This window comes from Babylonia areolata, chromosome 23, assembly GCF_041734735.1.
Source record: "Babylonia areolata isolate BAREFJ2019XMU chromosome 23, ASM4173473v1, whole genome shotgun sequence".
NCBI classification, from domain to species: domain Eukaryota; kingdom Metazoa; phylum Mollusca; class Gastropoda; order Neogastropoda; family Buccinidae; genus Babylonia; species Babylonia areolata.
The window spans coordinates 4,975,806-4,989,767 of record NC_134898.1 but is presented as its reverse complement, the minus strand read 5'-3'; the positions used below and the strand labels follow the sequence as shown (position 1 = coordinate 4,989,767).

General features: G+C 42.7%; 1 protein-coding gene across 1 annotated transcript in view; it reads left to right on the top strand.

Moving 5' to 3' along the window:
- The first annotated feature begins 2,841 nt into the window (after window positions 1-2,841).
- The window catches only part of LOC143297590 (uncharacterized), a 91,285-nt gene continuing 80,164 nt past the window's right edge, over window positions 2,842-13,962 (top strand). Inside the window, exons 1-4 of the mRNA XM_076609996.1 lie at window positions 2,842-3,108; window positions 7,734-7,897; window positions 10,562-10,785; window positions 12,962-13,091. Coding sequence (XP_076466111.1) covers window positions 3,030-3,108; window positions 7,734-7,897; window positions 10,562-10,785; window positions 12,962-13,091 — 597 coding nt within the window. The 5' untranslated portion in view covers window positions 2,842-3,029. The remainder of the gene's footprint in view (window positions 3,109-7,733; window positions 7,898-10,561; window positions 10,786-12,961; window positions 13,092-13,962) is intronic.

Sequence of the window (13,962 nt, the reverse complement as noted above, 5' to 3'; positions counted from 1 at the left end):
TGACCCACCGGGACGCTGATACTAATGGAATACATGATATTTCACGTGCGTACAGTATTTGATCTTCCACATGCGTGTACACACTACGATGGTGATTCAGGCATTACTGAGTAGGTCTCGGTGTTTCAGATCCGGCGGAAAAGTTTCCACCTTTAACCCACCAGGTGCTCCGCGGAGAAGGAGGATCGAACTCAGGAAACTCAAGCGCCCGAGAATCCATGCCAGCGGTCTAAACGTTCCGTCTCCGCAACCCCCGCGTCTGATAAAGCCAGTTACATTTACTGTTGGCTTTGTTAACTTAGAAAAAATCCTGGATGCTGTTTTCATTTTATGCACGGTACTGCATATCCCATCCATGTTCAGGTCCTTTGTGATAAACTAATTGGTGACACTGATTTAAATCAGTATAATCATAAATAAATGGCTTCAGACTCGCACTGAATTTTGTCGAGCAGAGTATAGATGTAGTCCAGGGTTCATGTGTGGAACCGAAATTTTAAAGGAATGGAACACACGATCTTCCATCTTCCTTGCTATGTGACCCCCCCCCCTCCCCTTCCCCCCGACACACACCACTTTTTTTTTAATTTTATTAAAATGTTGTTGTTGTTGTCCGTTTCCTGCCTTAGTAGAAGAAACCAGTTGTCGGCAGTGTTTCGTTGCCATGTTGACATCTCGTTCTGTGGCAGATGGTGTCATCAGCAAACAGTCGAACAGTGGATCGAGGAGAGCCGTGTTGGCGATTCGTTATGTAATGCCGGCACAGCGGAAATTTTAAGGGTCTGCATGGGTCCCTAGTATGAACTTTGGGGGATACCTGACTTGACTTATTCTTGCAGACTCCTTTAGGAGCAATGGGCCACAACCACATCCCTCCAACAGGCTCAGTTCCAGACAGTTAAGCCTTTTCTATCCACCTGCCTTCATGTCATCCTGTTTGCATCTTTTCATGTCTCTCTTGGTTTTGCCCATTTGAGGATTCCACTCCGGTGCTTTTCTGGTGATGTTACTTCTAAATTTTCACCTGGTATGACCAATCCAATACAGTTTCCTGGTTTTGCTTACTGTTGGAATCTGGTTTGTTCTTTCCAACATGATGGCATTTGACATTGTTTCTCAGTGGGCACCTGATGCCCATAATTAGCCCCATGATCGTATTTGTTTCATGTATTGTATTTTGAATTCTTTTAAGGCTATTCTGAAACGTTTAGCTGTCCATAAAATCACCATGCTAGTGCCCGAACCCCCTTTCGTGTGTATACGCACACAGATCAAATACACACGTTAAAGATAATATAATCCATGTCAGCCGCGTTCGCCGGGTGAGTTGTGGAAACAAGAACACAGTACCCAGCACGCCGGCGGCACACCCCCGCAAACAGATTATGGCTGCCTGCATGGCGGGGTAAATAAACAGAATGGTCATACACTGACGTAAATATTACATGTCTCAGTGCCTGAGTGTGTGTGTGTCCCTGAAATCTTGATTGAATAACACAGGAAACGAATGTTGAGTGCCCAGTGGCAGCCGTTAGTCGGCTTTACCTATAGGTAGGCGGCACTTGTGCAAATGACTGTTTGTAAAACGCTTAGAGCTTATTTCCGACCGAGAATAGTCGCTATATAAGTATCCATATCATTCATTCATTCATCAGTGATCATCGATCATTGTTCCTCAACACCGGAGTCGTCAGGAGGACACGAGGGCTGAACGGAGACAGATCACCTCACCCACGCTATTCTGTTGCCCGGGCTGTCACTGAAGAGGGGTTCTAGAACTGAGGTCCTCCCCTTCCAGTCCTTGATGTTGTCCGGCAGACCGTGTTGTCGCCCGCCGCGTTTCCGTTCTCCTTCTACAGTGCCCTTCGGGTTGATTCAGTATCATAACAGGGGGAACACACTGACACACACACTCACTCTCTCTCTCTCTCTCTCTCTCTCTCTCACACACACACACACACACACACACTGACGGTACACACACACACACACACCGTCGGCACACACACACACACACACACACACACACACACGGCGGCACACACACACACACAAACACACACGAACAAAAACAACAACAAAACAATAACAACAACAACAACACACACAAAAAAAAGACTGTCAAATTAGCCACTGAAACGCTTGGAAAACAAAATATTAAAACTGAGAAATGTGACCAGCACTACTGATTTCAGAAAGTCATTTATTACGATTAAATTTTGTCACTGGTGCTGTCCTCACATACACGGAGCGGCCTGCGAGGGGATTAGGATGGCGGGGTCAGTGACTCGCCGGATTTGAACCCGGCACCGTGGTGACGCCGGAGATATCATGGTCGGTGTTACACAGTATGACTATTCCGCTCATAATACTGACAAACATACACCCCGGCGGCCGCAGACAGACATCAGCCGGTGCAAAATATATAGATGCTCAGTTGCATATATACGAGTGAATGTGGGAGACACAGCCAACGAACGAAAAAGAAAGAAAGAAGAAGAATTAAGAAGCCATATCGTAACTTACTATCTCTCTTTTATTTGTGACTGATGACAATAAAGATTCCGGGGAAGATTACAGTGTGAGATTTCAATACACTGTTGTTTTGTCTAGTTATTTCAAATTGATTTTCTTTTTCACTACCTTATCTTTCACTAACTTATCAGTTTGTGTGGGTGATTAGAATCATTGGAAATGACTGCAATGACATCATCATGGTTTCTTTCTTTCCCCCCAATAAATTACCGTCGTATTCAGGAAACATTTCCTGTTGGGTTGCTGACCTTGAATGAGTCTGGGCGTAGTTGTGGAGTATGGCCAGGGAGCAGAAGCTTTTTGTGGTGTGATGAGAAAAGTTTGAGTTTGGTGCGAAATATTCACGTGACATGTGTTACTGTCTTCAAATTCGTGTTACATTACGGAGTATGTAGACTTATAATCCAAAGCCGTGACGAATTTACAACACTGTGTTGATATTGTGAATCCTAACCCGTAGGTGTATTGGCAGAGTTGAAGTTTGGTGGTAGACAATGGCGTCACATCAGGCCCAACTGCAGTTCATTCAGTTCGAGAATTGGTCTCCCCAAGAAGTAGCTCAGTGGCTGCGAGGTAAGTAATTTCATGTATACTGTGACCATGATGGTGTTTATCTGTTACGATGATTACGTCGCAGCTTCGTTGCTGTATTCATAACACTGGCTCTTCTGTTGTTTTTCCCCCCCCTCTCTTAGTTGTGTTTGGGACGTTACGGGAAGATAACCCGACATGTCTTTTCTGCTGCCAGAAATCTTCGCTGCATCCAACGTCCTGTTGTATTTGTGTGCTCTTTTCTGCTTCCATTAGGCATCAAGTTCGAGTCATTGTTGCAGATCCATGGGTAAAAAAAAAAAAAAAAAAAAAAAAAAAAGAATAAGAGAAGAAAAAAGAACGGATCAAGTCATGTGTTAGAAGTTTACTCAACAAAAAGTAAAAGTAAAACAAAAACAAATAACCAGTCTGACCTTTTTTCTTTCTTCTTCTTCTTCTTTTTCTTCTTCGTTCATGGGCTGCAACTCCCAAGTTCAGTTCACTTGTAAAGTGGGCGTGTAGTTTTACGTGTACGACCGTTTTTACCCTGCTATGTGCGCAGCCATACTCCGTTTTCGGGGGGTGTACATGCTGGGTATGTTCATGTTTCCATAACCCACCGAATACTGCCATGGATGTCAGGATCTTTAATGTTCATATTTGATATTCGGCGTGCATGTATATACAACAAGAAAGGGGTTCAGGCACAAGCAGGTCTGCACATATGAGTATGCTGACTTAGGAGATCAGAAAAATCTCTACCCTGTACCCATCAGGCACGATTACTGAAATTCAAACCCGGGATCCTCAGATTGAAAGTCCAATGCTTTAACTGCTTGGCTATTGCGCCCGTCAGAAATCTGACCAAATAATATCTGCCCATGCCAACTATACTGAATGAGCGTGCAGACATGATATTTGTCAGCTCTTCAAAGTATTATGATGCATAGTTAGTTTTTATTTTTAAAAACAGGTTGATCCCCATACCCTACCCCTGTCTCTTCGTCTTCTCCCACACACACCCTGTCACACACAAACACAGACACACACAAACACACACACGTGCGTGCACATGCATGTATGCATGCACATGCATACACACACACACATATAAACACAAATACACACACAAATACACACACAAACACATGCACACACACACACATGCACACACACACACACACACACACACACACACAGAGGTGTACACACACATATATATATATACACACGTACACATTACCATTTAGACTAGAGCAGTAACCGTTAATGTTTAAATTTTTGAAAGTTCAATTCAAAAGATATTCTTAATGTTGATTTAATTTATTTTGATTTTGCAACATGCGCATCACATTTATTTCTGTGTATATATATATATGTGTGTGTGTTTGTTTATGTGTGGTGTGTGCATGCATATGTGTATGTCACTATGTGTGTGTGAATGTATGTGTGTGTGTGTGTGTGTGTGTGTTTGTGTGTGCATGTGTGTGGGGGCAATGTGTGTATGATTGTGCGTATGTGTGTATTCATAAGAAAAATAAACATAAGATATATATATATATATATGGGCATGTGTGTATTCATAAGATATGAATGATTTAAAACATATGATAGAAATATATGAACGTGTTATAGTACATATGTGTGTTTTGTATTAAATCAGTGGAAGCATAGATTTGTCTGTAATTTATGTAGTACTAGTTATAGTAGCAGTACTCTGTCAGTTTGTATATTATATACTGTATTGACATATTGTGCACATGTTTGTGCGGTACATATATGTGTAAGTAATCTAATATTGTGCAGAAAGTGAATTATCAGGTTTTATACAGTACATTAATTTTCAACAGAAGCAAATGATGTGTGTGCTTACATATTTCAACTGCTTCATGGACATTCATAAATGAATACAAATCAGAGCTAAAAAACCGAAGCAATGGTCTTAGGAACCAAACAAACTATCTCTTTTGACTCAGTCAGACTTGGCTGTACATTCATTCCACTTTCCAGCTCAGTCAAGAACCTTGGTGTTGTCCATGACAACACAGTGTCCTTGCAAGAATTTATGTCAACCCTGTCAATCATGCTACTGTCAATTACAGCGCATCAGCACTATTTTGGGGGAAAAAACCCTGTCTACCGATGCAACATCAAAGCTCATCACTTTTCTCATTCTCTTTGACTTCAGCTACTTTAGCTATCTCTTCTCTGGTTTACTTGCTTTATCCATTCAGTCCCTTTAGTGGATGCATACCAAACTCTCAGAAAAGATCTCAGCATATTACTTCTCTGTTGCAATCCCTCCATTGGCTCACTGACAGCATTTATTCTGTTATTCAGAAACACATGTGTCCCTTCCTATCTCTTTGTCTGCCTTCACTTCTGAACTCCATCTCACTGTCTGTGACCAGCTTTTCATGTGTGTGTGTGTGTGTGTGTGCTGTGGAAGCTGCGATACATAGCCTAGAAATGAGTGTGTGGAGGAGGGGGGTAGAGGAGGTGCAGGGTAATGTGTGTAGTATTTGTGTGTGTGTGTGTTGGGGCTCATGTATGTTTATGTGTATTTGACTGTGCTTTCATATCTGTGAAACTGCATGTTTGGTGCATATCTGTTATGCACGTGTGGGTGTATGTGTGAATGTGTGTCTTCATGTTTTACATTTATTTGCTTATTTATCATCATTGTTGCCTTATTTATTTATTTATTATTATTATTATTAATATTACTACTAGTACTACCTTTTTTTTATATTATAATTATTATTTATTTATTTATGCACCTCATCTATTATTTATTCACCTTTTTTTTTTCTCAAGGCCTGACTAAGCGTGTTGGGTTATGCTGCTGGTCAGGCATCTGCTTGGCAGATGTGGTGTAGCGTATATGGATTTGTCCGAATGCAGTGACGCCTCCTTGAGCTACTGAAACTGAAACTGAAACTGACCAGCTTTAGATCCACTCTGTTTCCGTGTTCCAAGATCCAAAGACTCCACAGTCAGCCACTGCTTTTTCTCTTCCTGAACCTAAGCTTTGTGACTAAGCGCATTGGGTTATGCTGCTGGTCAAGCATCTGCCTTGCAGATGTGGTGTAGCATATATATATATATATATATATATATATATATATATATATGGATTTGTCCAAATGCAGTGACGCCTCCTTGAGAAACTGAAACTGAAACGGAACCTAACAGAATGAGCTCCCCCTCCTTTGCTTTGTCAAATCTCAGCACTCAGCTCTGTGAAATACCCCTCCGAAAATGGAGTATGGCTGCGTAGAAGGTGGCAGTAAAAACAGCCATAGTGTGACACATTTATAAAATCCCACTCATGTACATAGTCATGACTCATGTGAGTGAACGTGGGAGTCACAGCCATCAAAGAAGAAGAAGCAGCCCTGTGAACACCTCACACACACACACCTCAGGCCCATAACTAGTCGTTGGGGGAAGCCTGAGGACCGCAGACGCAACCTCCCTTCTCCATCTGTCTCTGTCGGCAGCCGCCGGCAGCAGCTCACGTGTGTGGAGTCCGGTCCATTGTTTGATGTTCTCATGCCAGTTCTTCCGCTGTCTTCCTCTTCTTCTCCCGCCCTCGATGGTGCCTTGCATGATTGTTTTGGACAAGCTGGTGTGTCGAGTGTTGTGTCCAAACCATATCAGCTTGCGTCTCTTCACAGTTGAAAGGAGAGGTTCCTGAGGTCCAGCAAGGTTCTCAGTTCTGCTCCGTACATGTTCATTGGTCCTGTGCTCGATCCAGGGAATTTGAAGGAGCTTCCTCAGGCATTTGTTCTCAAAGGCCTGGATCTTTGAAGTCTGGCTTTAAAACCTACCTCTTTCCAAAAAGCTCCCTCTCCCCTCCCTTTTTGCCATCTGCAGTTTCTCTCAATTTCCATAAGATTTGGATGTGTAAGTTTTGTATTTCATCCCTCTGAGACTTAATCTTTAGTAAGGCAAGCTTGTGAATGACTGGTGTAAAACTAAAAGTACTTGATTTGTCTCTGCACAAGATTTTTCTTGTGCTTCTTCTTGTTCCTAGTGTTCTTGTTTTTTTTTTTGTTTTTGTTAATAGTGTTCAAGATTCTTTTTGTTGTTCTCCTTGTATATTATTTTTGTTCTCCTTTGTTCTTTTCCTTTTACTTGTACTTGTTCTTAAAACCTGATATGAAACAGAAAGTGACGGGCGCAATAGCCAAGTGGTTAAAGCGTTGGACTGTCAATCTGAGGGTCCAGGGTTTGAATTACGGTGACGGCATCTGGTGGGTAAAGGGTGGAGATTTTTACGATCTCCCAGGTCAACATATATGCAGACCTGCTAGTGCCTGAACCCCCTTTGCGTGTATATGCAAGCAGAAGATCAAATACGCACGTTAAAGATCTTGTAATCCATGTCAGCGTTTGGTGGGTTATGGAAACAAGAACATACCCAGCATGCACACCCCTGAAAGCGGAGTATGGCTGCCTACATGGCGGGGTTAAAAACGGTCATACACGTAAAAGCCCACTTGTGTGCATACGAGTGAATGCAGAAGAAGAAGAAGAAGGAGAAGAAACAGAAAGTGAGGTGCATATCAAGGACAGAAAGAAGAAGAAAAAACCCCAAACCTTAGATATATAATTTTATTTTGATAAAAAAAAACCAATGCATTTGATTTGTTTCCCCACAGGTTTGGACGAGTCTGTGGCGCAGTATGTGGAGCTGTTTGAACAGGAGGGGGTGGACGGGAAGCGACTACTGATGCTGAACCACTACGACCTGGAGAAGATCGGCATCAGCAAGCTGGGGCACCAGGAACTGGTGCTGGAGGCTGTGGACCTGCTGCGATCTCTGGTGGGTCTGGGGTGATTGTGATGATGATGGTGATGATGATGGTGGTAGTGATGATGATGATGATGGTGGTGGTGAATGATGATGGTGGTGATGATGGTGATGAAGATGGTGATGGTGGTGAATGATGATGGTGATAGTGGTGAATGATGGTGATGATGGTGGTGGTGGTGGTGAATGATGATGATGGTGATGGTGGTGAATGATGGTGGTGGTGGTGGTGAATGATGGTGATGATGGTGATGGTGGTGAATGATAATGATGGTGGTGATGATGATGGTGATGGTGATGATAGTGGTGATGGTGATGATAATGATGATGATGATGGTGATATGATGTGATGTGATGATGGTGGTGATGGTGTTGATGATGATGATGGTGGTGGTGATGATGATGATGATGGTGGTGGTGATGATGAGGATGATGATGATGATGATGATGGTGGTGGTGAATGATGTGATGAGATGATGATGATGATGATGATGGTGATGATGATGATGTTGATGGTGGTGATGATGATTATGGTGGTGATGATGATGGTGATGGTGGTGGTGATGATGATGATGATGGTGGTGATGATGATGAAGACGATAAAGATGATAATGATCGTGTTGGTGGTGATGAAGATGATGGTGTTGATGATGGAGGTGTTGATGATGATGATGATGATGATGGTGGTGGCGAATGATCTGATGAGATGATGATGATAATGATGGTGATGGTGATGATGATGGTGGTGGTGATGATGATGATGGTGGTGGTGGTGAATGATGTGATGAGATGATGATGATGATGGTGATGATGATGATGATGATGATGATGGTGATGGTGGTGATGATGATGGTGGTGATGATGATGGTGGTGGTGGTGGTGGTGGTGGTGATGATGATGATGATGATGATGAAGATGATACTGATGATGTTGATGGTGATGATGGTGGTGATGATGATGATAATGATGATGATGATGGTGGTGATGATGGTGGTGATGATGATGATGATGGTTATGGTGGTGATGATGATGATGATAATGATGATGATCATGGTGGTGATGATGATGATGATGATGGTGATGATGATGATGGTGATGTTGATGGTGATGGTGGTGATGTTGATGATGGTGGTGATGATGATGATGATGATGGTTATGGTGGTGATGATGATGATCATAATGATGATGATGATGGTGATGGTGGTGATGATGATGATGATGATGATGGTGATGGTGGTGATGATGATGATGATAATGGTGATGGTGGTGATGATGATCGTGGTAAATGATGGTGATGATGATGATGATGATGGTGACGGTGGTGAATGATGGTGATGGTGATGATGATGATGGTGATGATGATGATGATTGTGTTGATGATCGTGATGATGGTGGGTGGTGATGATGATGATGATAGTGATGGTGGTGATGATGATAATGATGATGATGATGATGATGATGGGAATCAGAAAGCTGGGTCACCAGGAACTGGTTCTGGAGGCTGCTGCCTTGCTGCGCTCTCTGGTGGGTCTGGGGCTTTCACTTTCAGTTTCAGTTTCTTAAGGAGGCGTCACTGCATCCGGACAAATCCATGTATGCTACACCACATCTGCTAGGCAGATGCCTGACCAGCAGCGTAACCTAACGCACTTAGTCAGGCCTTGAAAGTAACAGAAGAACAGAAGTACCGTGCCTTTGTAAAGCAACATAAAACAAGAGAGGCAAGGCCTTCAAGACTCACTTGTGATAAATTAAGTCCCCTAGCATTAATTACAGAGTAATTTCCCTTTTTTACTATCTGCACCAAAACGTTTGCAAAATAAATAAAACTTCCATGCTTAGCAAAAGAAGTTCCTGTTTGAACAAAAAATGATAGTAATGACTGCTCTGGTTGTTGGGTCAGAATATCAGATCAAAGTGCCAAGTTTAGAGAATACAAAAAATATAAATATAACAGTAAATGCAGTTTGCATATAATTAGGCTTCATTTAAAAAAAATATTTTTGTGCCCTTCCCAGAGGTGCAATATTGTTTTAAACAAGATGACTGGAAAGAACTGGATTTTTCCTATTTTTATGCCTAATTTGGTGTCAACTGACAAAGTATTTGCAGAGAAAATGTCAATGTTAAAGTTTACCACGGACACACAGACACATGGACACACACACACACACAGACAACTGAACACCGGGTTAAAACATAGACTCACTTTGTTTACACAAGTGAGTCAAAAAAGGAAATTGAATTATTTAGAGTTTATGATCATTTTTGTCCTCTCTCTGTCTGCCTTGATCTTTTTCTGTCTCTGTCTTTGTCTTTGTCTCTCTCTTTCTGTCTCTCTCTCCCTCTCTCTCTCTCTGTTCTTGTCTCTGTGTCTCTCTCTGTCTCTGTCTGTCTGTCTGTTTTCAGAATGGAGGGTGGGTATTTTTAAAGTGGGGGGCATGCATATATACTAGACATTGTGCATTTACACAGTAGTTACCAGTATTCATGATTTTATTCTGATTGTCTCTTTTTCAGTGCTATACCTTGGAGACAGAAAACCTTCAAATTCTGATGGGTCTCTCAGCACTATACCTTGGAAACAGAAAATCTTCATATTCTGATAGGTTTTTTTTTTCAGCACTGTACCTTGGAGACCGAAAACCTTGATATTCTGATGGGCCTCTTTTTCAGCGCTACACCTTGGAGACAGAAAACCTTCAGTCCATGGCGCTGCAGCTGGGATGCAAGGCGCGGAACGTGGTGGCGGAACTGCAGAGTCGACAGGGCGAGAACGACCCGAACTGTGCCAACATGCAGAGCCACGACATGCCGCGGAAACGCCTGAGCATCACGGTGCTGTCCTACATGGCTGACATGTTGGCCACCCTGAAGAATCTGGTCTCTTGGCTTGACAGGTATAGCTGGTTTCCTCAATGTGTGTAATGTATCATCATTGGCTTGACAGGTATAGCTGGTTTCCTCAATGTGTGTAATGTATCATCATTGGCTTGACAGGTATAGCTGGTTTCCTCAGTGTGTATAATGTATCATCATTGGCTTGATAGGTATGGCTGGTTTCCTCAGTGTATGAACTGTATCATAATTGGCTTGATAGGTATGGCTGGTTTCCTCAGTGTGTATAATGTATCATCATTGGCTTGATAGGTATGGCTGGTTTCCTCAGTGTGTATAATGTATCATCATTGGCTTGATAGGTATGGCTGGTTTCCTCAGTGTGTATAATGTATCATCATCGGCTTGACAGGTATGGCTGGTTTCCTCAGTGTGTATAATGTATCATCATTGGCTTGATAGGTATGGCTGGTTTCCTCAGTGTGTGTAATGTATCATCATTGGCTTGATAGGTATAGCTGGTTTCCTCAGTGTGTATAATGTATCATCATTGGCTTGATAGGTATGGCTGGTTTCCTCAGTGTGTATAATGTATCATCATTGGCTTGATAGGTATGGCTGGTTTATTCAGTGTATGAACTGTATCGTAATTGGCTTGATAGGTATGGCTGTTTTCTCAGTGTATAGTATCATTAGCTTGATAGGTATGGCTGTTTTCTCAGTGTATAGTATCATCATTGGCTTGATAGGTTTGGCTGTTTCCTCAGTGTATAGTATCATCATTAGCTTGATAGGTATGGCTGTTTCCTCAGTGTATGTGTATATATATATATTGTGTCATCATTGGATTGATAGGTATGGCTGTTTTCTCAGTGTATATACTGTATCATCGTTGGCTTGATGGGTATGACTGGTTTCTCAGTGTATGTATATATATACTGTATCATTCGCGTGATAGGGGTATGGCTGGTTTCCTCAGTGTATATACTGCATCATCATTGGCTTGACATGGGGCATACTTTGGGGTTGATTGCCCAGTTGATGAGATAATCTTGTGTCATGTTTGAGTTTGAGTTTGAGTAGCTCAAGGAGGCGTCACTGCGTTTGGACAAATCCATATACGCTGCACCCACCTTCGTGAATCACTTTCCTTATGTTTATGGAGGCAGCGTCCTCTGTTCTGGCAGCCATCTTGGTTTCCTGACCCGTTTGAAAACATGGTCACCTGCAAAAACAGGGAGACAGTGAAAGGGCAGAAAATAAGAAATGTGAAAAAAAACTCAGTTGTTAAATGTAGGACGGGTCAGGAAACCAAGATGGCTGCCAGAAAAGAGGACGCTGCTCCCGTAAACATAAGGAAAGTGATTCACGAAGGGGGGCTGCTGACAGCTGTGACTTTCGATTTTAAAGCGCTGGACTTTCAATTTGAGGGTCCTGGGTTCGAATCTCGGTGCACCTGGTGGGTAAAGGGTGGAGATTTTTCCGATCTCCCAGGTCAACATATGTGCAGACCTGCTAGTGCCTGAACCCCCTTCGTGTGTATGCGCACGCTGAAGATCAAATACGCATGTTAAAGATCCTGTAATCCATGTCAGCGTTCAGTGGGTTATGGAAACAAGAATATACCCAGCATGCACACCCCCGAAAACGGAGTATGGCTGCCTACATGGCGGGGTAAATAAAAACAAAACAAAAAACGGTCATACACGTAAAATGTTACATGTCTGTCTGAGTGTGTATGTGTGTGCGTCTGAAATCTGATTGAATGACTCAGGAAACGAATGATGAGCGCCCAATGGCAGCCATCAGTCGGCTCTACCCAGGTAGGCAGCCTGTGGTGCAAATGTTCCCGTGTATGTAAAGCGCTTAGAGCTTGGTCTCTGACCGAGGATAGGCACTATATAAGTATCCACATCAATAAAAAAAACCAAAAAAACATGTAGTTTGGAAAGGACAGGAAACCAGACCCCTTTCCGGAGTCTGCATTTGTGGGCCATGGAAAGCATGCCACTTGTAAGATTAAACGTAATTTTAGGAAAAAGAATTTCCTGTTAAATGGATCCTTGATAGGCATTTGTCTCTCCTCCCTGCAATGACACCTTCATGAAAAAACAACAGTTTGAAAGCTGTTAAACACAGGATTAATAGTAATGTAAACTGGCTTCACTGGTTCAGTTGCTGATTACGGGGTGACTTTGCATTTTTTTAATTGTTGTGTTTTTTGTTTTATTTATCCAGGGCCCCATTTGAAGGGATCTACGACATCTGTCGACTTCGTAACTCTGTTGTGAAGCTTGGCCTTGAGATGGTGACGGTGACCCAGCGAGAATCCAGCTTTGCTGAACCTGAGGAAGCTATTATTAAATCTGTGAGTGTGAGCTGCCGTTGAATCTGTGAGTCTGAGCTGTCCTTAAGTCTGTGAGTCTGAGCTGTCCTTAAGTCTGTGAGTCTGAACTGTCCTTAAGTCTGTGGTCTGAGCTGTCCTTAAGTGTGTGTCTCAGCTGTCATTAATCTGTGAGTCTGTGAGGTCATTAGATCTTGGAGTCTGAGGTGTCATCAAGTCTGAGTCTGAGGTGTCATAAAATCTGTGAGTCTGAGCTGTCATTAGATCTGTGAGTCTAAGCCATGGTTAATATTATATCTGTGAGCATAAGCTGTAAAGTGATATGATGTGAGATGTGAACTAAATATGATGAGTGTGAGGTTTTATCAGATCTGCAGTTCTGCATTAGCCACAGCTACTTTTGTTTTTTTTTCTCCACAGAGAACAGGACCCTTACCCATGCTGGAGTCTGTAACAGTGGGTCACAATAAGTGTGTTAGATTAGACATAATTTTAGGGGGGGGGTGGGGGGGGGGGGGGGGGGGGGGGGGGAAAGAGCACCATTGTCCAGTGACCCGATCATGGGTTGGTTATCTTTGAACCTGCTGCTCTTAACTTTCAGTGATGGGATAGGCCATATGTGGAGTGATGGCCTAGAGGTAACGCATCCGCCTAGGAAGCGAGAAAATCTGAGTGTGCTGGTTTGAATCACGGCTCAGCCGCCGGAAAAACAAACAAAACTGCACGCAGGAAAAAATACAAAAAAATGGGTGGCGCTGTAGTGTAGCGACGCACTCTCCCTGGGGAGAGCAGCCCGAATTTCACACAGAGAAATATGTTGTGATAAAAAGAAACACAAATACAAATACAAATATTTCGTATCCATCATGGGGGAATCCCCACCTATTTTTAGGCA